The 26322-nt window shown below is 45.4% G+C and overlaps 1 protein-coding gene across 4 annotated transcripts in view; it reads right to left on the bottom strand.

Moving 5' to 3' along the window:
• Nucleotides 1–26322, bottom strand: part of Srgap3 (SLIT-ROBO Rho GTPase activating protein 3) — a 225779-nt gene that overhangs the window by 81138 nt on the left and 118319 nt on the right. For all 4 annotated transcript variants that reach the window (XM_055628653.1, XM_055628654.1, XM_055628655.1 and 1 more), the window contains exon 3: nucleotides 8252–8414. In XM_055628653.1, coding sequence (XP_055484628.1) covers nucleotides 8252–8414 — 163 coding nt within the window. The remainder of the gene's footprint in view (nucleotides 1–8251; nucleotides 8415–26322) is intronic.

Genomic DNA, 26322 nt, shown 5'->3' with positions numbered 1-26322 from the left:
CCAAACCCACCATTCTTTAGAGGCAATTGGTGAGTGTCTGCCTAAGATGTGTATAAATAAAACCTTCCTAGCATCATATCTCCACTCTTCCCTCACTTCATTCCTTCTCAAAGTCCTACAAACAACCTTATTAATCACTAGCATGTACTGATTGCCTACTGTGTGCTAGGTGGGCTTTTCATGTCATCCATGGACCAGCCATAGGAAAAAGATGGCCTATTAGCTCCATTTTGAAAACAACAGAACACTGAAAGGGATCAAGCTGTGTTCACATGGCTGAAAGCAGCAGAGGACACCACCATGTAACACTCAAGCTCCCCTTCAGGACTAAGAATTCCTCCTAGGAAATCCACAGACACCATGGCTGAAGGAGTGACCAGCCTAAGCATGCACCCACCCGCCCCCCCTGCCCACTTCTGGAGACAACCCACAAGCAATGATTAATCAGCACAGGGGTAGAAGAGTCCAACCTTTGGCAACTTGAGCAGCTCTGCAGGACCATCTCAGCTTCCTTATGACTCCACCACACACTTTGCCCCTTGATGTCTCCTGCTCCTCATCCCTTTTCTTCTGCAGGTGGGACCCCAACCCAATCTGCACTGTACCTCCATCTGAGAGCCAGCTTCCTGAGGAAACCAAGCTGTGGCTGACTCTAACCACTAGCCTCACTGCTGCACTGAATCCCCAATGTCATACCTTCTTGAACTCCCTCTGAATGAACTTGGGTAGGGATGACCACCCCTCCTCATCCTCCATGCAGCCAAACAAACCATGTCTGCCTATCTACCTCAACTTCTATACTACCCTGTGAGCAGGCCACTGTGTTTGGACTGTTTCTGTGTCTTGTTCATCCCCTGTCTCTACCACTGTGTTGGATGTATCTGGAGTAAAACTGAAGCCCCCCCCCCCTTCTTGAGTTTCCTTATCTGTAAAATGGGGTGATGACAATAACTTCCACTCAGACTTGAATTCAGTGCACAGAGAATGCTTAGGGCCTTGCACATAAGAAGCGCTCACTAATCCTTTCTTTGGTACAGTTGCTTATCTGCCATCATACTAGCACTAGCAAATATGTATTAAACAAGTGAAAAGGCCTGCTGAGGCCTGTTTCACAGGCTGTCTCCCTGGGAGACAGTGAAGGCAGGCTGAGGCTCCTCGTCTTTGTTCTCCCCACCCCAAGGAAGACCTCGCTGCTGGACCCTCCAGCATGCAAACCCTCACTTCACTCCTTCCTGCAAGAAAGAAAAATTGAAAAATAAACTTGGCTTTGAATCCAAGGCCATGGCTGCTTTTGATCTCTGTTACAAAGCAAAGCAATTATTCGACACAAAAGCCCTGATTTATTTATGAAATGCGATGGACATCTTTGAGGCGGGGACGAAAAAACTCACTCAAGACCAAGTCCTTGTTGCCACACAGTGAATGGCTGCTTTCAAACACTGGCCCCCCAGATGCCCTCTCGTCTCTGCTAAGAGTCTCTCCTCATTAGCGCTTCTTCCAGAATGCTGCAGCTTCCAACAATCAAATTCACATCACAGCCAGGGCGAGTAATTAAATTCTACAGGCATCGGAGCGCAGAATAATGGATGGCTATTGTTAAGGAAGCTGAGGAAAACAGAATGAGGCTGCAAATGGGATGGGCTTCAATACCTAGTCTCAGAAACAGCCAGGGACAAAGAGGAGTGAGCGGGACACACAGTGACCCTCCTGGCTGCTGTACCACATAGGAGTGGATTCTGACCTGGCCGAATATCTGGGTTTGGGGAAGACTTAGCAGACTTGGGACTTAGTTTCCTTATCTGTAAAGAAGGCTAAACTGAAAGTCCTTCCTACTCGTGTTTCCACAGTCAGCTGAGAACTGGTTAGAAATGCAGATCCTTGGGTCACACTCTAGAATTACTGAGGCAGCAACTGTGACAGTGGAGCCCAGAAATCTGCACCTAACACATCCCCAGGGAACCTTACTCCAGGCTAGACTTACTGGCAGGCAGATTATGCTTAAGGGCGAGTCCATCAACTCAAAGGCATGAAAGGCCAGGAAGATAAAATAAAGGAGTCAGTATAACACATTGGACAACATTACGGAGGCTGGGCAGTGGAACACACGGTCTTGTTTGATTTTGGTTTGGGTTTCGTGAGGCAGATTCTCAGGTAGTTGAGGCTTGTCTAAAACCTGCTATGTGGCTGAGAACTCCTGGTTCTCCGCCCCCATCTCCAGTGCTGGGGGACTATGAGCATGTGCCACCACACCCAGAGCGAACTCTCCAAGTTTTTTTTTTTTTTAATTTAAGATGTATTTACTTATTTATTTAGTGTACAGGAATGGCTCATCTGCATGCACACCTGCACCCCAGATGAGGGCATCAGGTCCCATTCTAAATGGTTGTGAGCCACCATGTGGTTTCTGGGAATTGAACTCAGGACCTCTGGAAGAGCAGACAGTGCTGTTAACTGCTGAGCCATCCCTCCACACACCCTCTCCCCCACCCCAAATCTCCATGTTTTAAAATGTTTTATCTTGATGTAGTGGTTCCCAACCTGTGGGGAGAACCCTTTAGGAAGACCATCAGAAAACACAGATAATTAACATTACAAATCACAAAGGTAGCAAAATTATCGTTATGAAATAGCAACAAAAATAATTTTATGGCTGGGGTCACCACGACATAAGGAAACATATAAAAGGGTCGCAGCATCAGGAAGGTTGAGTACCACTGTCTTAGTGTAATGAAGACCAGGCAGATTGTACTTAAGAGCTGAATTCAGCTTACACTGCTGTTTGTACTCTCAGTTCTGGCGTGCCTCTGATCTGCATCATGATCTATTCTGCCTACTGAGCTCTTGTCTTGCTCCAGATCTCCCAACTCCCTTTCCCCACTTGGCAGTCTCATGTTTACCCTTCAAAACCAAACCTCAGCATCACTCTCCGTGGTAACTCATTCTCAAGTCTCAGCCCCGCTTTCTATGTCCCAACGGAAAGGACTCAAACACAGAGCCAACAAACTGTCACTGGAAGGTGTATAGGTTGCTTTTCTACTGCTGTGAAAAACCACCATGACCAAGCAACTTATAAAAGGAAGTGTTTAATTGGGCTTAAGGTTCCAGTGCATTAGAGTGTGTGATGGTAGAATAAAGGCACGGTGGCAAAAACAGCGGAGAGCTCACTTTTTGAACCACAAACAGAAGGCAGAGAGAAGGAGACTTTTGAAACCTCTAAGCCTGGCCTGAGTCACATACTTCCTCTAGTAAGGCCACAGTTCTTAATCCTTTCCAAACAGCTACTTACTGGGGACCAATACTTACGGGAAACACCTTGTTTAAATCACCACGGAAGATAACAGAGGCAAGGACAACAGGAAGAAGTTATGACATGGGCTTCCCAACAGAGGGCTTTATGCCTCTCAAGAAAGCTACCTTCTTGCTGCCTGAAAAATCACCCAAGTCATTTGGCCAGAATCTAATAAGATGATGGTTAAAATGGACAAACATGGTGTGTGTGTGGGCGGGGCGGGGGGGGGGCGGGGTGCAGAACTCAGGCCAGATTAACAAAGAATTGATGGAAAAATATCTGAAGGTTTCAGCTGAGACATGATCGTTGAGTTGAAGCGTTGAGCTAGTCCTCTCTGCTCTAAGCTGGTCATTCCCATCTCCTGATTGCTTCTCATCATGAACTACTACAGGTCAGAGGAAATTCGGCACTACCCAAGGTGAGATGCTTCTGAACAAACCATAGAGAAGATTCTAGTGAGCAGGATTGTTCATCTCTAGGCAGCAACGACCTGGGTAGATCATCTTGAATTCTGTCTCCATGCAATGAACAGGTTTCTGCCTGTTTTTGTAGCCCTCAAGGGAATGACCAGAACAAAACTTGCAACATTTCATTCTGCATCGAAGGCCTGTATTGATCACAGCTGTCCCCAGTTAGAATGAGCAATCCTGAGAGGTAAGGCTCATCCTTTGTTTTGGGCACCCAGTTAAGCATGCAAAACAAGACTAGAATAGAGAGTCCCGTAGCCGTCTGTTATCTCTTTCTTCTCATAAGGACACCCCAAATTTTCTTGGGATTGTTATAACTCAACCACCCTCAGCCCTGTGGATCAGCAGAGTTGAGCACCTCTTGCTTCAGCAGTTAAGTCAGGTGAGATAGCTTCCTGGCCACAGAGTCAGGGTCAAGGGTGATCACATGACTTGCTGGGCCAATCCCTTGCTTAGAAGATCTAACAGTAGATAAAAGGGCTTACACAGATAAGATGTAAGCCTGGAGCTGCTGGGAGCCACCTGGTCATGAGAATGGGACAAACTAACTAACTTAAAAAAAAAAAAAAGGCTCCTCACCAACCCTCTGAAAAATAGGGAACAAACACCAGAGACACATAGAAGAAATAGACTATTTTCTGATAATAATCTTTGTGTCCCTAGAAGCCCCCCCCCCATGCCTGAAGCTAAGGTCATCTTAGAAAAGCTGAAAAGCCTTTCCCCTCCTCCAAGTAGGTTGAACTGTATTTCTGTTGTCCACAGCCATGGGTCCTGATCATTTCAGATTGCCTGTAAGATATCCTTCGGTCCACTTGCCTCTACCTGAGCCAGACCCCTCTCCTGAAAGTCTTTCCCTGGTGCTGGGGACTGAGGGAGGGCTAGTCAAACAGGCTAGTCAAGAGTCTATGCTACATCCCAAGTCCTTTTGTTAATGAATTGGCTGTTGGGTGGGGGCTGGGGGGGTGTCACAATTTGTACCCAAGTCAGGCCCAGCAACTTGCCCTCAATAAACCAATAACAAGAGCCAAAGTAAAAACAGAAAGCAGAAAAAGGAGATTTATTCATTGCTGGCCACAAGAGAAGAGGGACAAAGAGATCCAGAAAAACCCTCAAGTCCATCTTTGTGGTCCTTAATGTGAGGTGGAAGTTTGACTAGAGGGTCGAGGATATGCACATCTAAGCTGTCTTAGTCGAGGTGTGCTTCCACCCACTGACCCATCTTTGTCTGGGATTCAGACTAATCCTGAAAAGTGTTCTGACAAATTGTTATAACTGTGTAACTAAATCCTTCAGGGAGACAAATGCACGCACATGCACTCGCGCGCACGCACACGCACATGCGCACACACACACTTACTCACTCACTAAATTGACTGGCTTACCCCTGAATTTACTCTGTGGCCTTGAACTTACGATGAACTCATAATGACTTGGACTCCCCAGCCGCTGGATGGCCTGTACCACTAGGTGTGATGGGTTTCTGGAATTTGCAGTGCTACCACTTCCCTTGGAACAGAGTCCCCATGGGCTAGGGACTGGCTCAGTGGTTAAGGGCACTTTCTGCTCCTGCAGAGGACCCAGGTTCAGTTCCCAGCACCCACATGACTACTCCCAACCGCTTGTAACTCCATTTCCAAAGGATCAAATGTCCTCTTCCGCCCTCCACAAGCATTGCATGCACATGGCACACACACACACACATATGCAGGCTCAACATTTATGCACATAAATTAAAAAAATAATTGAATACAAACAAAGAAAACAAACAAAAAAATGTCTAGGCTCCTTATGAAAGATAGAGCAAAAATGATGAACCAGTGAGAATCAAGTTTGACAGCACACAGTGCTGTGAGAAGGTAACAGGCAGGGCAGCCATTTCAGGCCCACAAGGAACCACCCCTGACCACCTGCAGCTCTGCTCCCAGAGCAAGACTGGATGCGTGGTCAGGAAATACTCACCAAGCACTAGGACCCCTGGTTGGCCACGGGTTTCCATGGTAGGAACCACTAAAGAGCTTCCATCTCTTGAGTTGGTTTTGAATGCCATACCTTATGTCGGTACTTGACCTGCCTCTGCTCTTGCAAGTGGTCCCCAGTGCAGGCATTGCACCAGCCCAATTTCCCAGATGAGAAAACCAAGGCTTAAAGAGACAGGCCAGGTGGTCAGTGAGAACAGCACAGAGGCAAACTGAAAGCCCTGTCACACTGATGGCATAGAGCTAAGGCCACATTTGGGCTCTCCTTAAAGCTGCCCAAGGCTTTCTCCCATCCATATACATTGGGGTGCACCTCCCCACCATTTGCCCAGTAGTTAGTTCAGAAATAGCTGAGATTGGTGTGGCAACCCTCCCTATACACAGAGCACAGGGCTTAGCTCCCAGTTATACAGAATGTGGGCAAAACAAAGGGGCCTCGATGAGCTAAATCAGCCAGGCACACTTGTCCCTGACACTCTCCCAGCCCACTGGGGCCAGGTCACTTCCTTTGTTCTACAGGACAGGCCTGGTAACAAGGCAGCCAGGAGCTCAGCTGTGGACATTTTTCATTATTTTCCACCCTGTTAACCTCCATCACAAGTCAGGCTGCTGTCAGACTAAATGAGAACTGCAAAGATTTATCTCACTTGTCCCACGGCTCAGCTCAGGAAAAAAGAGCCTTCGTTTCCTAAAGGCCTTGATGACCCTTTCTCTCTGAGTCACTCCCACCCAGGAAAAGGCTATGACAGCAGCAGCAGGCAGGGACCGTGCCGGGATTAGGACTCCAAACCAGCAGACAGCTAAAGCTTTTCAGCTGGCCTCTGTGAAGCACAGTGGGATTTTTTTTTTTTTGGCACTGTATTTACCATTCTAATTATGTTTGCTTATGCAAATATTAAACTCAGACCACATTTCATAAACACGCAAGAGGAGACCAGAAGCATATTGTGTGGTAGGAGGGCATGAGCCAGAGACTGCAGTTCCTCTGTAGATGTCATCCTCAAAAGGACAATACGAGCACAGACCTTAGAGAGATGATTCTATTTCAAGTCAGCAGCTTGTCCCTTTCCTTACACGTCTAGTAACTCTGGGTCACTAGATCACTAAACTGGTACCTGGGAAGACCAGCTAAGCTACAATGCAGAGCAATCGCTGCTGCCCTAGGGTCACAGCCAGCTTTTGCAGAGCAAGGCCAGGGTAGCCTGTGCTGCCACCTTCACCCAGGGTATTTCCAGCCCATTTCACAAATGAGGAAACTGAGGCATGGGAGATTTAAGTCATAAGCACAGAGATAACATAGATCACACAAGGACTTAGCCTGTCTAACATCAGCTGGGATGGTCAGTGAGCGTTTCATAAACGAAGAAACGGAGGCACAGGTTTAAGTCACAAGCCTGATGATATACAGGACACACAGGTTTTTAAAAGGATAGGACCAGGGTGATCTTTTTTCTAAAATGCTAAGAAATCTAGTTTCACACTGAGCCCCTTCCTCACAGGAACATCTCCAAGCTTCAAACAGGCCTTGAGAAGAAGCTCATTTCAGACTCATTCAGCAGACTAAGAGGATAAGATGCGTGATACACCCATTTTACAGAAATTCAATTCTTCGCAATTCACACAGGGCCTCCATTGCGCCAGGCATTGTGTAAGAAGCTCTGACAAAGGCTTCAGGGGCATAAAAAGCAAAGGCTCTCTTCAACCTCAGTTCCTGGATATTACCCTGGGTAAAAAAAACCTTTCTTTTAGCGATGGGGTGTCCCATCAAAGCCTTAAAAATGTAAATCAGTTTTTGAGCCTATGATTCTCATTGTGGAAACTGATCCTAAGTAACAACGGATGCGGGAAAAAACTCACAGTGGAGGTTTTTGTAACAGTAGAATAATGGCGTTTGCCAAAGTGTTCAACAGAAAGAGATCTGGTACGTAGGTCAGGGAAAGTCAATATAACAAAATGCTACGCAGTCATTCAAAACAAAAGCAAATTTTCAATGTGGGAAATTTTTGACAGAGGGCATTATGTAAGTTTGGTAGGTGACATAAGTAGGCAGTAATATCTAATATGTGGTATTATCTTACACAGGGGGAAATGTCTACGTATCCTAGAAAGAACATAAACTACAAGCACTTAAATAAAATATATTTGTATGGGTATACATACAGAAATTCTTAGAGTTTCAAAGTGATTGATATAGAAAAAGTCTGTTGATTTAAATTTTTGTGCCCATGTCCACCTCCATTTTTCCAGACTGCCTATGATACATGTATGCTACACACCTAGCCGTGTAAAGACTTCTACTCTTGTGGCCATAGGTGCTAGGGTAGCCGAGTTCAGTCTTTCAAAGGCAAACAAATACAGAGGTCAAAACTGAGCTGGAAAAAGAAAGCATAGTCCTCGGCCCCTGATTCATCCAACACCTGCCTTTCTGGCCCCTGTCCGCAAATGACATCTCACCACAACAGTAGAAGACTGTCGTGGCCAGTCTGGGAAGGTGACCTGGGGCAGAGAGGGCAGCTCACCTTTTTGAAGAGTCTGATGACATCCTCGCTGATCTGGGAGAGGCGGACGATGACATTGTTCATGAAGATGTCATTGAGGGTGGCATGGTCTCGGCTCTCCCGCCGGGTCTGATGCAGTACCAGGTACCAACAGTTCACGGGAGAGAGGAGGTATTGATCCTTCCTGTGGGAACCGAGACAGCTCAGGTTGGCTTCATGGCAGTTCACGTGCTCACTCACTTTTGACCCTCACAGACACCTTCACAGGCTATCTTATTACAATTAGGAGAATGACAGAAACAGGCCAGAGAACTAAGGTTGATGTTTCATGGGTACAGGATAGTGCTGGAGCTAGACCTCAGATCTTTGGTTCTATCTGCGCCCTGGGCTATCTACACTTCCCTTGAATGTGGCACTTGCCATGAACTTTCCTTTTCTGAGAAGAATATCTCCTAATATATCATGGCTTCCAGGGCTGTGCAGTAGAAAAAAATGAAGAGATACTTCCTCTCGCCTGACCTGTCTCCACTGGCGCTGAGATCCCCTGGGCTCTTGACACCTTTGTCCTTCCCTAGGGAGCTCCTCACTATCTAGAAACCAGTGTGACAACAACTACCTGGTGAGAGTTGGCCTGAAGGGCTCAGGTTCTGCCTGTGGGAGGAGGAGCAAAAAAGACTCAGGTACCTACAGTGACTGATGGATTCTCAGATTGACTCTAGCCGTATATGATGCTAAAATGAGATGTCACACTGTGATTCCCTGGAAACTTATCAGAAATGCACTCTCCAGCCTTGCAGAATCAGAGGCACGGGGGCTGGGCCTAACAACACTGGTTTTAAGAAGTCTTCCCAGGCATGCTAATGTGAGCTGGAGTCTGAGAATCTTTCACTGTGTATCACTGCTTTCCAAGTTAATGAAACAACAGAAACTCTCTCTCTTGTCTCTGCTTTCTCAAAGATCCCTCTGTGAGGCTCAGGAGAAGGTGTATCTACTCTTCTGTAAGAAGAAAGACAAATGAAATACTAAACTCAAATGCAAACAATGACCTCCCCTTGACACGAGGTGTACCTGAGCCAGAGTGCTTGTTCTCCAAGCCTGAAATCTTTCTGTTACCGTGCTTTCTAGTACAGAAGGGAATACTGGACAAGGCCTGCCACTTGCTCCAGAGAACCCCAGCCCTGCCTTGTTCCACCCTGGTCCGGAATGGGAGGATCCTCAGGGAGCTGGTTAAGGAAATGCAGCCACATTGACCAACGCTCCTGACAACAGTAACTGCTGATTCCCACTGTGGCTGAGCCCTCCTCACCAGGGCCCAGCAGAGGTGTTGTGGAGAACAGCCCTGTGGGCTTCGGGGATGTTCTCTCTCACCATAGCCCCAGCCCATGGAAATTGAGAAGACAAGAAAAGAGGATCCATTTAACTTCAAGGATTATGTTTTTCTTCCATCACCAAATGGGCTGAAAATCTAGGCAGCAACAATTTGGAAAAAGAAAATTGGGATAGAGGTGGTGGTCAGACTATCAGCACTGGTTTCATTAATTGGAAATACACATTGTCAGGGTGGATATTCAACTATCTAAGGAAGCGTAAAGAAGACACAACACTTTGCTGATACCCTGGAAAGATCTGGAATGTTAAAATTCAGCCACAGCTGGGATCCCTGTGCACTTACTTCACAACAGGTCATGGTGGCCTGTGTTCATCCACAGGCAACTAAACAGATAGTTGCATATTCTGCCAGGGAGAGAGAGAAAGAAAGAAGAAAGAAAAGAAAGAGAGAAAGAAAGAAAGAAAGAAAGAAAGAAAGAAAGAAAGAGAGAAACAAAGAGAGAGAGAGAGAAAGAAAGAAAGAAAGAAAGAAAGAAAGAAAGAGAGAGAGAGAGAGAGAGAAAGGGAGAAAGAAAGAGAGAAAGGGAGAAAGAAAGAAAGAAAGAAAGAAAGAAAGAAAGAAAGAAAGAAAGAAAGAAAGAAAAGAAAAGAAAAGAAGAAAAAGAAAGGATGAGAGAAAGAAAGAGACAAACATAAACAGAGTTGATGAGGGAGGCTCTATAGGTCAATAATGCAGACGTTCCCAGAGCGCCATTCTGCTGGAGTTGCAGGAGACCCAGGCATGCTCCTCCTATGTACTTGTACTCCAGTCCCTTCTGTTTTCATGCCAGGTTCTTCCTGCTGGGCCTTGCACACAAGTCCTTCTTGCTAGACCACACTTGCACCACCTTCTTTCCTGACTGCCTCCTCTACTTCCTGTAAGTATAGCTCAACATTATACACACACACATATACATAAATACACACACACACACACACACACACACACACACACACATATCACAACATATAGCTCTACGTTTCCTCCTCAGAGAGAAATCCCCTGACCATGTCTGAGCACAGCAGTTCTCCAGTGTCCTCTCTGGCCTGCAACACTGGCATCATGTAGAAGCTTGTTGGAAGTACAAATTGTCAGGAGCATTAAAGGTTTAGCCTGGCACCCCTGCTTCACAAGCCCTCCTGGGGATTCTGACACATGTGTGACTTGAAGAACATCTATGCTAAAGTTTGGCCCTGAGTGTCTCCCAGTGGCCCATATGTGAAACACTTGGTTCCCAATGTTTTGCTGTAGAAGATGGAAAATGCTCTAAGACATGGGAGGCCTTTAGTTCATTGAAAGGACAGCCTCATAAGACCCAGCCCCTTCCTCTTCTCCACTTCCTAGCCTGGGGATATTAGCTCTGCTGTGCAATGCATTCATACAATGATGTGCTATGCCCTACAAACACGCACAGGAGACCTGAAAGCCCATTTATAGACTAAAAACTACAAGACTGTGACCCAAAATAAAACTTTTCTGTTTCTAATTTGTTATCTCATGGAATTCCTTATAGTTACAGAAGGCTGCCTGATACATTTTGCCTTTAACTTCCATATTCCACCCCTCAACTTCCTGGGAGCTCTTAGAGAGTAGGTGCTGTTTCTGTTGTACTTACTGTGCTCAGGGATCAGCAAGGTGGCTACCACAGAGAAGATGCTGTGAAAGAGTGACTCTTGAGAGAGGTTCTCATTTGTACTGAGTTGTTGAAGGATGAGGGTTGCTGGATATTTGATCCCATTAGGAACCCCAAAATTGTGAACTGTAAAATCCTGTTTCACATTTGGTGTGGTTGAGCCCTATCACACACCTTTGTTCCAAGAACTTTCTGTTTATTATAAACAGGTGATTATGGTGTTGTTCACCCAGCCTTAGCACACACCTTTAATCCAAGAGATTTCTGTACACTAGACTTAATTAAAAGTTAATCCTGGGTCAAGAGGCAGAGCAAGAAACCAACTGACAAGGATTAAACAGTAGGAAGGACTTTGAGTTGAGTGCATATAAAACATATAGAAGTAGAAAGGACTTATAGCTTAAGCTCTGGCTTCAGCTCCTCAACTCCCTGGCTTTTTGGGCTTTGAGCTAGCAAGTCTTTGGCCTCAGGTTTTTTGGCTTTTTCCTCCTGGGCTGTCAGTTGAGCTAGTAAGCCTTTTGGGTTTTTTCCATCAGGACCTGAGCTGAGAAAGAAGGTCAGCTGGGTGCTTTCACTGCCTCTCTGAGCTAGCAGGTTTTCACCCCAGCATCTGGCTCCTGAGTCTTTACTGGTAAAATAGAACAGTTGGGATTTTCATTTTTGTTTATAAGAATAGATGAGTATGGGGGTATGGGCTTTACAATCAGAGGTGTGTGTGAGAGAGAAAGAGAGAGAGAGAGAGAAACAGGGACAGAAACACAGAAACAGAAAGACAGGGAGAAACAGAGAAACAGAGATAGAGTGAAAGAGCGACAGAATGGTAAATTATCAAGAAGCCTTGAATTCGAGAATACTACTAGAGGATTGTTGGAAATGATACTGGAAAGACAAGATAGAATGGATGTGAAAACAGGATCCATCATTCTGCTACATACAAGAAACGGATCTCAACAACAAAGATAGACATTGTCTCAGAGTAAAGGGCTGTAAAAAGATTTTCAAACAAGAAAAGAATTTTCAAAAAGAAGCAAGCTGGAATAGCCATTCTAGTATTTAATACCAAAATTAACCAAAATTAATCAAAAGAGATGGGGAAGGACATTTTGTAGTCACAAAGGAAAAATCGACCAAGATGATATCTCAATTCTGAACATCCATGCTCCAAATGCAAGGGCGCCGTCATTCGTAAAAGAAACATTACTAAAGCTTAAATCTCATATCAAACCCCACACATTAATAGTAGGAGAATTCAACACCCCTCTCACTAATGGCAGATCAAGACAGAAACTAAACAGATAAATAATGGAACTAACAGACATCATAAATCAAATGGGCCTAACAGATATCTACAGAACATTTTACCCAAACACAAAAGAATATATATTCTTCTCAGTACCTCATGGATCATTCTCCAAAATTGATCATATGCTTGGTCACAAATCAAGCTTCAACCAATACAAGAAAACTGAAATAATTCATTCTAGCTTATCAGACCACCATGGATTAAAGCTAGATTTCAACAACAGAAACAAGAGAAAGCCTACAAACTCATGGAAACTGAACAACTCTCTACTCAGTGACCATTCAGTCATGGAACAAATAAAGGAAGAAATTAATGACTTTCTAGAATTCAATGAAAATGAAGGCACAACATACCCAAACTTATGGGACACAATGAAAACAGTTCTATAACCCCTAAAAAAACAGAAGCAGTCATCAAAAGTCTCCCAAACAAAAAACAAACAAAAGTCCAGATGGTTTTAGTACAGAATTTTATTGAATTTTCAAAGAACAGCTAATACCAATACTCCTCAAACTATTCCACAAAATATAAACAGAAGGAATATTTCCAAACTCATTCTATAAAGCCACAGTCACCCTGATACCTAAACCACACAAAGACTCAACAAAGAAAGAGAATTTCAGACCAATCTCTCTCATAAACATTGATGCAAAAATACTCAATAAAAATATGCACAAACCAAATCCAAGAGCACATTAAATATATCATCCACCATGATGAAGTAAACTTCATCCCAGGGATACAGGGATGGTTCAACATACATAATCCACCATATAAACAAACTGAAAGAGAAAAACCACATGATCGTCTCATTAGATGCAGAAAAAGCCTTTGACAAAATCCAACACCCCTTCATGATAAAAGTCTTGGAGAGCTCAGGGATACAAGGCCCATATTTAAAAACAATAAAGGCAATATATAGCAAGCCAATAGCCAACATCAAAATAAGTGGAGAAAAAAAATGAAAGTAATTCCACACTAAAATCAGGGACAAGACAAGGCTGCCTATTCTCATTGTATCTCTTAAATCTAGTACTTGAAGTTCTAGCTAGAGCAATAAGACTACTACAGGAGATCAAGGGGATGGATGTAAATTGGAAATGAAGAAGTCAAAGTATCCCTATTTGAAGATGATATAATAGCACATATAAGAGACCCCAAAATTCTACCAGAGAACTTCTATAGCTGAAAATCACCTTCAGCAAAGTGGGTGAATACAAAATTAACTTAAAAAAAATCAGTAGCCCTCTTTTATACAAATGATAAATGGGCTGAGAAATTAGAGAAAAACACCCTTCACAATAGCCACAAACAATTGTAAAATATCTTGGTATAACTCTAGCCAAGCAAGACTTGTATGAAAAAAACTTCAAGTCTCTGAAGAAAGAAATTGAAGAAGATATAAGAAGATGGGAAGATCTTCCATGCTCGTGGATCGGTAGGAATAACATAGTAAAAATGGCATCTCACAAAAGCAATCTACAGATTCAATGCAATCCTCATCCAAATATCAACACAGTTCTCTACAGACCTTGAAAGAGCAATTCTCAACTTCGTATGAAAAAAAAAAAATCCAGATAGAGAAAACAACCCTACAATAGAACTTCTAGAAGTGTCTCCATCCCTGAACTCAAGCTGTACTACAGAACAATCATAGTAAAAACCACATGGTACTGGCATAAGAACAGGCTGGTCGATCAATGGAATCAAACTGAAGTCTCAGAAATAAACCCACACACCTACAGACTGTTGATTTTTGATAAAGAAGCCAAAACCATACAATAGAAAAAAGAAAACATCTTCAACAAATGGTGCTGGTTTAACTGCATGTCAGCACACAGAAGAATGTAAGTAGATCCATATTTATCACCCTGCACAAAACTTAAGTCCAAGTGAATCAAAGACCTCAACATGAAACACTAAATCTAATAGAAGAGAAAGTGGGGAATAGGCTTGAACTCATTGATACAGGAGACAACTTCATGAACAGAACACCAATAGCTCTGGCACTAAGAGCAATAATTAATTAGTAAATGAGACCTCATAAAACTGAAAAGCTTCTGCAAAGCAAAGGACACTGTCAACAGAACAAAATGGCAGCCTACAAATTGGAAAAAGATCTTCATCCGACAGAGGGCTAATATCCGAAATATATAAAGAACTCAAGAAATTAAACACAAACAAACCAAATAACCAAATTAAAAAATTAAGAGAGATTAACTGATAATTCTCACCAGAGGAATCTGGAATAACAAGATGCATTTAAAGAAAAGCTCAACTTCCTTAGTCATCAGGGAGATGTAAATCAGAACGACTCTGAGATTCCATTTTAGCCATTTCAGAATGGCTAAGATCAAAAATTCAAGTGACAGCACATGCTGGCAAAGATATGGAGCAAAGAGAACACTGCTCCATTGCTGGTGGAATGCAAACATGCACAAGCACTTTGGAAATCAATCTGGTGCTTTCTCAGAATATTGGGAATAGGTCTACCTCAAGACCCAGCTATACCACTCCTGGGAATATACCCAAAATATGCTTCAACAAACCACAAGGACACTTGCTCAACTATGATCATGGCAGCTGTATTAATAATAGCCAGAAACTGGAAACAATATAGATGTTCCTCAACCGAAAAATGAATAAAGAAAAGTGGTGCACTTACACAATGGACTACCACTCAGCTATTAAAAGCAAGGACATCATGAAATTTGCAGGCAAATGGATAGAACTAGAAAAGATCGTCCTGAGTGAGGTAACCCAGAAGCAGAAAGACATACATGTACTCACTCACAAGTAGATATTAGTCATATAGTACAGGATAATTATACTACAACCCACAGACCCAAAGAAGCTAAGTAACAAGGAGGATTCAAGGGAGGTTGCTTGAATCCCACTAAGAAGGGGAAATAAAATAGATGCCATAGACATCGGAAGTGGAGGGAGAGAGAAAACTGGGAGAGAGAGTGGGTAGAGAGGGGAATGAGGGGGATCAGGTGTAGGGAGGCAGGGATAGGGGCTGAGAGGGCTGGGAGAGAGAAGCGAAATTGATGTTGGGGCATCTCTGGGACAAGGTAGAGACCTGGGATGGGGAGGCTCCTGGAAAGACATTGGGGTGACCTAGCAGAAGGGAATACTGAGACTGAAGTGGCCACATCCTATAGCCAGGCAGGACTTCCAATGCAGGAAGGGGGACACCAACCCACCCACAAAAAACTGTTGACCCAAAATTTGCCCCGCCCACAAGATATGTAGGGATAAAAGAGATTGAGGGAATGGCCAACCAATGACTGGCCCAACTAGAGACCCACCCCATGGGAGAGACCCAACCCCTGACACTGTTAATGATACTCTTCTATCCTTGCAAACAGGAACCTAGCATAACTGTCATCTGAGAGCCTTTATCCAGCAGATAATGGAAACATATGCAGAGATCAATAGCCAAACATTAGGCAGAACTTAGAGAATCTTATGGAAGAGTTAGGGGAAGGATTAAGGGAGCTGAAGGGGACAAGGACACTACAATAAGAACTACATAGCCAACTAACCTGGGCCCATGGGGGCTCATAGATACTGAACCACCAACATGCATGGACTGGTCCCAGGCCCTCTTCACATATGAAGCTGACGGGTTTCTTGGTCCTCAAGTGGCTCCCCTACCAGTTGGAGTGGGGTTTATCTCTGACTTGGACTCTTGTTGCCTCCATCTGGATCCCCTTTCCCTAGCAGGATGCCTTCTCCTGTCTCAGTGAAAGAGGAGGCAAGATGTGACTTGATGTGCCAGGGTGGGTTGGTACCAGGATGAGGGAGAGTGGGAGTGTTGGGGGAAGGAATGTGGGGGAAGTGGATGGGGGGATGGGACTGAGAGGAGAAGAGGGAGTGGTGTTGTGATTGGGATGTAAAATGAACAAATAAATTAATGATGAAAAATACAAAAAAGATTTTATTCTGTAGTCAGAATTCCTGTTTCAGGGAGTAGGAAGTCATAGAGGTTATTTACAAGTATAATCAAGGAGTGTTTTGGAAAAATCACTGAACGAAAATTGGGGGGGTGAATAGGGTTGGTGGATACAATGGATAGATGGATGGATAGATGAATGAGTGGGGTAGATATGTAGGTAGCTGGCTGGCTGGCTGGATAATGGTTGAATGATGAATACATAGATAGATGATAGGCAGACAAGTGAATTGTTAAATGGGTGGGTGGATAGATGGATAGAAGACATAGCTAATGAATGGATACATGGATGAGCAGGTGGATCATAAACATGAGGCTAGAGACAGGAACACCACTCATGAAGGAATCTCAGTTCAGGCAAAGGGAGATGGTGAAAGCTGGGTGGTGGCACAGGGACCAGTAAAGGCTAAAAAAACAGTCTCAACGGGGCACATTTCATCTTGAAAAGCTGCTGGAAATAGGAGTGGGAGTGAAAAGAGAGAATGGTGATTCTCAGATTTGGCTTTCAGGCAACTGGGAGGAAGCCAATGACACAGACTAAGAGGAGAGCTGCAGGGAAAGGAGCAGGTTTGGGCAGAGAACACTTCCCATCCTACTTTCTACTGCTTCCTGGGTGGTGATGGCAATGAAAGGATTAAAGGAGAGATGCCATAATTGAGCTGTTACTGAAATTGCTTCAGGGGCTTAGCTCAATCTGGGATGCAAGAATTGAACAGCATCTGGGGAATTAAATGTGTAAAAATTATGGACGTTTCAGAGGAAAGCAAAAAGGCAAGAGATTTTGAAAGGACTCGGAAGTACTAGATTGACTTTAATGATAGCCTTTAATTAGGTTGCCTGGCCAGAGTGAAATGGTAGAAGACAGACAGAAAGAACAAAATCTGTGGGCCAGAAGTGGCACAGCTCAAGACTGGGTTGAGGAAGAGTGTAGGAGGGAGGAGGAGCAGGAAGAGGAAAAGGAGGGGAGATGCAGCAGCAGCTAACATGTCCTGAAGAGAGGCCTGGGTTCCTTCGAGCTTCCATGTCTTCCTGTGTGGGTGCGTGCATTCGCTTGTGTTCACATGCATTAGTTCATCCAGGTGCTGTGTGTGTATAAGCTCAGATCCTCTGGGGAGCCTCAGCCTGAGCCTTCCACTTAGTAAGAAAGATACACAGGAGACAGGAAGGAGATGCTGCTGCAGCATCATAAATGTATTCACGGGAAGGAGGTTGCAGAGCCTCCCCATACCAGACCCGGAAGTAAGGTGGCCACTGCTGTCTTCTTTCAGAAAGCACTTTCTAGACTGAGAATCAAAGGCTGGAGCGGACATTCCCAAGGAAGAGCCTTCTGGGTGGATAAATATAATGAAAGGGCCAGCAAAAAGGAGAAAGGGGCATGCTGGTGAGCTAAAGGGCAGTTGAGGGGCCCCACATGATGCTCTGGGGTGAGAACCAGGGTGACGAATACGGCAGGGGAAAAAGGCAGAGGGGTTCTTTAAGTATTATTAGAGAACTTGAGCTTCATCCTGAGATCATCAGGGAGCCACAGAAGGATCTATAGTAAAGCAGTAAAGAGGTCTCCACAGTGGGACCCTGACAGGGCAGAGGGTGACATCCAGGAGCCAAGAGAGAAATTGAAGAGTCAGTGCCTCAGTATTGACTGAACTTGCAGGCCAACTGAGAAGGGGTTAAGGTGAGAGCTGAGGGGAAAGAATCCAGGATGACACCCTTTTCTGAGGGGAAAGAATCCAGGTTGGGCACCCAGGGAAGTAGAAGTGGCATTTTGGGGAATGAAAAAAGTTAGAGGTTTGGCTTGGAAGGGAGAGAAGGCCCTAACCCAGAGAGCCTGACAAGGCTGCCATCAGGGAGAGCAAGTCTCCCCACTCCCATGGCTAGGATAGGCAGAGACAGCGAGCCACATTACATGGAGGTCATATCACATGACAGAGACAGTGAGCCTCCAAGCACCATGCCCACTCTGACACTCCACCCAGCATGGGAAGCAGCTAGCTCTGCCTTCCCATCTCCTCTCTGCCCTGTTTCCACTTATATGTGTGGGGTCCTCGCACACTAAGAGCTGGGTATGGTGGTTTGAATGAGAAATGCCCTCCATAGGTTCCTCCATCTGAACACTTGGTCCCTGGCTAGGTGCTATCTGGGGAGGTGCATCCTTGCTGAAGGAAGTCCCTCAGTGAAGGCAGGCTTTGGGAGTGTACAGTCTCACCACCACCCCCCTCCCAGATCTCACTCTTTGCTTCATATCTGTGGTTGAAGATGTGATTTCTGCTATGGCTGTCTGCTGCCATGCCTCCTCAGCCATTGTGGCCTCCCCCCTGGAACCACAAGCCAACAGAATAAACAGCTTTCTTCCATAAGTCACTTTTTGTCATGGCATTTATCACAGCAACCAAAAGCAACAAGTACCCTGGGGAACTGTCCACAGCCAAGATCGGAGTTAGAGCTAGGTGTTCTGTAGAAGGCTAGCATCTGTGACCTCGGCCACTATGGTACCGGCCCTCACCACTTCAGTGGACCAACAATAAGAGTGACCAAGATGAAACAGAAAGACACTCTGGCCTGGGAGTGGTGCTCTCCTATGCCTAGCTACACAAACCATGCCCCTGAACACTGGGAACAAGCTCCCTGGTCATTCTTCAGTGGCTCATCTGTGCATGCTGTAGGGCCAGGCTCCAAATGACCTTGAGCACATTTGTGGTTCCTATTCTCCCCAGAATAGATAGTGTGTTGGGGGAAGACAGAATCACAGGAGGTGACCCAGGTGTGTGTAGAATTAGACTGGCAGAGAGTGCTAGAATGAAGGGAGCATATTGTGCCATGAGGGCCCAGAGCAAGGGTCTTGAGGCCTGACTTCAAGGTTCACTGAAGTATCTGTGAGGAAGAAGTAGGTAAGGTGGTCTCCTTAGAAGACTTAGAGGGTTAAGGGAAAGTAGTAGACGAGTGGCCTCCGTGAGGGGCAGGGAGTTTGTATTTAAGAGACTAAGTAAAGACCAGTGTGGGTGAAGCACGGAAGCACAGGAAGCAAGATGCATAAGGATGGGAGTGGTGCACAGTGAGGCTGCTGGGTCCTGGGGTGCCTGCTGCATCGTCGCATGTCCCATCTGCATCATTTTCTGCATTTGGGGACTGCAGGTGAGGATAGGGGTCCTTTTCCTGGGGTCACCTGTTCTTTTTCAAAATGGACACCAGGGCTGATATCCAGCTCACTGCCCAACCCTTGCCTGCTGCAGTCTCCATTTTAGAAGACATTAAAATGAAGAGAGAAGCTTTCCCTCATCTCAGGCACACTGTGAGTGACTCTTTTGCTTTTTTCATCGTGCATCGGAGCCTCACCTTGGGAGGCAGAAGCTGCTGAGCTAGGACATAAGAGCAGAACTTCCGCAGATGTACATATTTTCTTCTTTATGTCTAGAAACTAGCAATGAACATTTCTGGTGAGTCACAGCTTGCTCGCTCGCTTTGGCTAAGAAAGGTGGGAATGAGGTTCCAAAAGACTGAAGCTGGAGAGGCCAAGCCTTGCCAAGCTGGTGAGTTAGGAAAATGAAATTAGCAGCAAGCTAACTCTGCCAGCTTCCTGGCTGGGGGCTGGAAAATTCCACTTAGCAAACAGAACCCAGATCCAAGCCTGCAGAACCCAGGAGGCAAATAGATCTAAATCCAGTGTCTTGGGATCTTGGGAACTGGAAAGCACAACATATAGCCGACACAGTCTTCAGGCACCAGATCCTTGTGTTTGATTAAGTCCTGAAATGAAAACCCCTGCTCCACTAGAAAACACCTGAGCAATCTCATTATGTCCTTCCTTTGGAGCTTCTGTGTCTTGGCTTATCTAACAGAAAATGAACAAGATGTGCTGTATACAGAACCAAGCAGAGGAAGGGCCCACCAAAAATCATCCGGCCAGTTATTCCACCCTTCAACTGCAGGTCCTGAGGACCCCACCATGCCTGGCCTTCAAGTCCCTTGTCTTCCCTGTGGGGGTGGCGACACCTCCTCTGACTCTCCTTGTTCTGCCAAAATTCTTAGAAGGATGCATGAGCTAAAGGTTGCTGAATGAGGTCCTATATAAGTCTTAAAGTCCACTATCATTCTACCTACTGAATTGGATGGAGACAAAACTGAATTCCTACATACACAGTGCTCTTTAAATCTACTCATCATTTTTAATACAAAAATGGTGTGCTGCTGATGCATATGTGAGGTAGATGTACTATACACACACAAATAAGTCACAACCTGGTTAACAGTTTGTAATTTACTGATTATGATCTCTGAGGATTCCAAGGAACATGTATGGCAGCAGTGAAAACCATATGAAAAACTAAGAAGAGGAGAAGCAGCTACAGCCATCACAAAGAGCCTAGAGAGCTCTGCTACAGAAGAGAAACGAAGGTTGTGGTAAAGAAAGGTAGAGGATGGAAGGTGAAAGATAGTGGAAGATGGAAGTTGATGGAAGGTGGAAGGTGAAGGATAATGGAAGGTGAATGTGGAGGACAGAAAGTAGAAAATGGTGGACAAAGGAAGGTGCATGATAGAAAGGAAGAAGATAATGGGAATGGTGGTGGAAGATAGGAATTAGAAGTGATGGAAGGTAGCAATGATGGAAAAATGGATGATGGGAGATACAGATGACGAAATGTGCAGCGGATAGGTGGAGGAGATACACAGTGGAAAGTATAGAAGGTGCAGGATAGAAAAGTGAAATGACAGAAGTAAGAGACATGTTGGAGGTGATGAAAAGTAAACAAGGGACAATCGAACAGAGAAGTGATAGACATTGGAGCTGATAGACATTGAATGATAGACATTGAAACTAAAGGGAGGAAAGTGAAAGTGAGGGAAGGTGATGATTTTCTATAAGGAATTAGAAACAGATCCCAGTGTGAGCTTGCACCAACATCAGGATTATCACACCCAAAAACCCAGGCTCAGTATCTCCCTTTGATTTTAATTGTGTGTGTTATACACACAGATGCGTGCACACAGAGACCAAAGGAGGACACCAGGGGTCCCACTCTTTCACTCTACACTTCATTCTCTTTAGACAAGGTCTCTCACTGAACTTAGAGCTAGGTTGGTGACCAGCCCAGTGATCCTCCTGCCTCCTACCTCTCTATAGCACCCTCTCTGTGGTGGGCATGTGCAAGCACACCTGGTCTTTATGTGTGCTTTGTGAATTTGAACTCAGGACTGACTTCATGCTCAAACTGAGAATGTTCCTATCCACAGAGCTATCTCCCCAGTCTGCTGCTGTCTTTTTCTAAAGATATTTATAAAGAACTTTCCCTAGTTATAGTTTTCTTTACTTGCCATAAATAGTAGGTAACCGAAAAGTAATGTTAAGGGAAACAAACAGCATTATGCATTTTTAGGCAGGTGCTGAAGCCTGAGGTTTGTTGAAAGATTAGAGAGGCATTACCAGCGCAGGAGCATGAAGGAGGCTTTCTTCTCAAAGCTGAAAGAGAATTTAATTCATGGTTCAGAGAGCACAGGTGAGCCATCCTTTCTTTGGAGAGTATTGTGTCATGACAGAGAGAGTCAGAGACGCAGGCAGAGATAAAGACAGAGAGATTAGAAATGGTTCCTTGTTTTCAAGTACCTAGCAGGATGGCATGCCAGATTTCCAAACTACATGGTTCCGTGTAATCAGACCTGAGCTCTGTGAGACCCACAACTAGCCAAGCTAGAACAGAAGCTTTTCACAAGAGCCTTTCCCCGGCCTGATGCCCACACAGGTCTGCTTAGATAGGTGACTCTCAGCAAGAGCCGAGAAAATAGACCTGCCAGGTGGCAGTACAGCCAGAGGCACTCTTGCACTTGAAGGTTGATAAACTAAGATTCAAATACTTCCCGTACTACCTGCAACCACAGCTGTCGCCTAAGCAAATTAATTTCCCTACACCTTATTAGTTTCAATGGGAAAGATAAAGATGTATCTGCCCTGCATGTCACAGCACCTATCATGAAAGTGGCATAAGATGAACACTATTCACCTGGGAGAGTGCATAGCATAAGGTAAGGTAAACATGAGGGAACCTGGAAAAGTAAAACAATTTATTGGTGTGATTCCAGCCAAGGAAGCAGTCATAACTATCAATAAAGACACAAGCACAACCCGAGGGCTTCCTCCATCCCTACCTCTGTCATGGAAGTTTGGGTTTATGATATGTAAACATGTTTTTTGTTTTAATTCCAGGTGTGGGATATGGGATTGATTCAGATTGTCCACAGCAGCAAACTATTTGCTGAGAGCCACTCTTTGCCAGCTGCAGATAGTTTAAATCTGAGGACTCTGGAGAATGAATAAATGCCAGAACCCAGAGATCGTTTCGAGGGTTCCAAGAAAGAAGGCTACTGGTGCTTCTCTGCTACTGCTCCTGGTTGCTGCTGATACAACTTGATGAGAAGTTAGAGATATCCTGAAATGAAGATTGGACATGCCCCAAGAAACCCAATGACCCTAACCAACAGGAAGTAACTAAAGAGAACTATGCCCCCTCTCCCCACTAACTGTCTTTCCTACCTGGTATTGGGGTGTTGGAAGAGATTAGGGTGAAGAAGGGAGAGAGACAGGGGTATAAGAGCAGGGGCTGCCTCTGTCATGAGCTCGACTGCCTGCTTGTTGATCACTTGCAGCTGACGATTCGGCCTTGCCAGGCCACAGAGGAAAAGGATCCAGAAAGTCCTGATAAGACTTGATAAGCTATGGGCAGATGGCAGAGGAGGAGAACTACCCCTTTCAGTGGACTAGGGGAAGGGGATGGGAGGGATGGGAAAGTGGGATTAGGAGGAGTTGAGGGAGGGGCTTCAATCAGAATAAATTAGAAAGGAAGAAAGAAAGAAAGAAGAAAGGAAAGAAAGCGCAATAAAATAGTTTTTAAAAGTATGCCAACAACCTCTTCTGCCCAGATCTCTTAAACCTGGATCCTCTACCCACTAATTTCAAATTACACATTGCAAAAAATGCTTCTCCGTCAAGCAACAACCCGGAAGGCTAAATCTCAATTATACTATCATTTTAGAGACGTGCTGCAGCTGTGAAAACTGTGGCACTTCTTCCCCAATACAGTTTTCTTGGAAGTGAAGCCAGTTGTTTGCTGGGATCCTCCCTCCCAACTGCTCAGTGAAGCTGGAAGATACTCCCAACTGTGCTGGCACTGAAGATTTCCATAGAATGTTGTGCAGTATCTAGCCAAGCACCGCCCAGATCCTCTCAAACTCTAGCTTTTCCTCACAAATATTTCTAATGTGTCTGAATAGGATTCCTGCTGCTTTTCTCTGTGGTACACAGAGCAGCCAGCACCACTTAACCCTGGACAGGGGATTGTCAGGAGGCATATTCCCCTGAAGGACAAAGAGCAACCAAAACCCAAATAAATCAGAATAAAAGGGGTCCCAAATAGAGCTCTATTTGAGTAAAATATCATTACATTTTGGGGTTTTTGTAGAACAGAGCTTTGCATATGGGAGTCTCAGGGAGAGAGAGTTTATAAAGTACCTTATCTTGTGAAGGGAAAACCCTGTGGTCAGATAGCTTTCAGATAGACACAACAGGATTACTCAGTACAAATCTCTCAGTCTTCCACACACCGTGCTGGGGACAGTCAGTGGGCCAAGCATGGTGACACACACTTTTAGTCCTAGCACCCAAAAGGCAGAGGGTAGATATCTGTGAGTTCAAAGCCAGCCTGGTCTACATAATAAGTTCCAAAATAGTGATTCCCCCACCAAGTATCTCAAAGTATTGGTTTCAGAATACACATCTCTTAGGGAAGGAAGGTCTTAGTCACAGGAATTCTCTGTCTCTGCACTTAGCCAACTTGTTTGGATCAGGCCACCCATCCACCAGAGAAGCAGGGTCAGGCCCCTATATGCTGACCTCCATGGCATCTTCCTGCTCAAGGATGCTCCTGGTTCCAGACCATCAGAAGGAAAAGCCAGGCCCCACCAGGCCTGCTCCAGAAAGCACAAAACTGTGACTTCTCTGCTGGTAACAAGGAAGGCAGGCTAGAACAGCCCATGAGAAGACTGAAAACTATTTAAAAACCATCAAAGTGGCTGGTCACCAGAACTCCCAGAAAGGCTTGCTTATACCCCAGAGGTTCTGATGCAGAGGCTTGGGGGAGGCCTCGGACTCTGCATTTTGGACACACCTCTATGTGAGCACGCCTTGCACACCAGCCCCTTGGTGGTCCCTGTTCTTCAGAAGAAGTCAAGTTCACTCTGTCCTCCCAGCAGTGTAGCACCAGACAGGCCAGCATCGCCTCGCCATAAATCCTTCCCGTCTCACATCAGTTAAGGGTGACACCCCTCCTTCTCCACAAACGTTAAACTTCCCCCAGGACACCCAGGAGCCAGCATTAGGCCCAGTGGAGGTCAGAGGACAACCGGAAGAAGTCAGTTCTCTTCTTCTACTATGTGGGCTTTGGGGAGCAAACTCAAATTGTCAGGCTTGGCTGCAAGCCCCTGAACCAGTTAAGTCACATGACAGCACCCAAGCCTTTCTCTAAATCAAGTGCCACATGGAACTTAGCACCGTTCACAGCTGTAAACATCTCCACAGCCCAGGAAGACTGGCAAAGGCTTGCACCTTGGGGAAAAGCAGTCCACAGCACAAAAGGAAACACCCTGACCTATAGCTGGAGGACCTGAGCCCCTGCCCTAGTTCTGTCCCTAATTTGCTTGGCATCTTCAGTAAATCAATTCCCTCTCAACTCAAGGGAACTTCAGAGACCAAGAATTATTAAACTCTGCCTTCCTCACCTTTCTTTTTCTTTCCCTTTCCTTCCGCCCCATCTCCTTCCTCAGTCCTGTTCACAACATCCTATCTTTGCCATCAGCCAGGCTCACTGCAGTGACAATAAAACAAGACCCAGGGCTTTCCTCTAGCCCCAAGAAATCACCTGGCAGCTTGGGCACCCTTAAGCAAAGAACCTATGTGACAGCCCGGCTTCTTGGAGCACTCAGGCCCGAGGACCAGAGCACAGCACAAACCCCATGAATGGAAGCACCAGCCAAGTCACTGAGCACCCTCAGGTCAAAGGTGAGTCAGCCTGGCCAGAACACTCAACTTCCAAAAGCCATCAGGGCTGGGCCATCACATTAGTGTCATGTCGAGGGTCCACCCTAGCTGCACTGGCCTGGGTGACCCCTAATTAGACTTTCATAGTGTGACAAGCAGCCCACTTGGCCCGAGTGCCAGCTGGGGCTCCCATCCATCTGGTGGCTGAGATAATGAACCCATGAGGGGCTAGTAGGGCTCATTACAGACAAGGTGAGGGAATAAGGGATCTGTGTGTCCTCCAGGCCTGCTCTCCCCTTTCCCCCGTGCTCACACTTAGGATATGAGGAGAGCTAGTTTCAAATCAAGAAGAAGGAGGAGCAGGTGATGTGACCCCAGCTGTGCACACCCCCTGTAGATGGCCGCAGCAACAACACGGGGGGTAACTAGAGGGCTTTAGAAGCCGCTGGGTCAGACAGAGAGCCTCAGCACTCAGAACTCAGGGTGTGAGCAGTTAGAAGATAGGAGGGCCTGTGTGTTGAAAACAAAGGAGAAAGGGGTTTTGGTATTGCAGTCCTCCAGAGCAGCAAGAAAAAGGGATGTTCTTTGGACGTGGTTCATAGAAGACATTCTAAGGATACAGTGGGGGAGCTGGTACCCAAGTAAAACCCAGATAAAGTGAGGATGTACTAAAAGGAGGTACGGAATCCCAGCTGGGCATAGAGGAGCAGCTCCATGCCATTCATCTGTTCTCTGCAGCAAGCTTCTGCGTGGAAGCCATCTCCATCTTTACTTGGTACAGGAGAACAGCTAGCTCCCCGAGACAAGAGG

This window comes from Psammomys obesus, unplaced genomic scaffold, assembly GCF_907164565.1.
Source record: "Psammomys obesus unplaced genomic scaffold, mPsaObe1.curated_primary_1811, whole genome shotgun sequence".
NCBI classification, from domain to species: Eukaryota; Metazoa; Chordata; class Mammalia; order Rodentia; family Muridae; genus Psammomys; species Psammomys obesus.
Note: the sequence above shows the minus strand (reverse complement) of the source record. Positions and strands in the feature narration are given on the sequence as shown.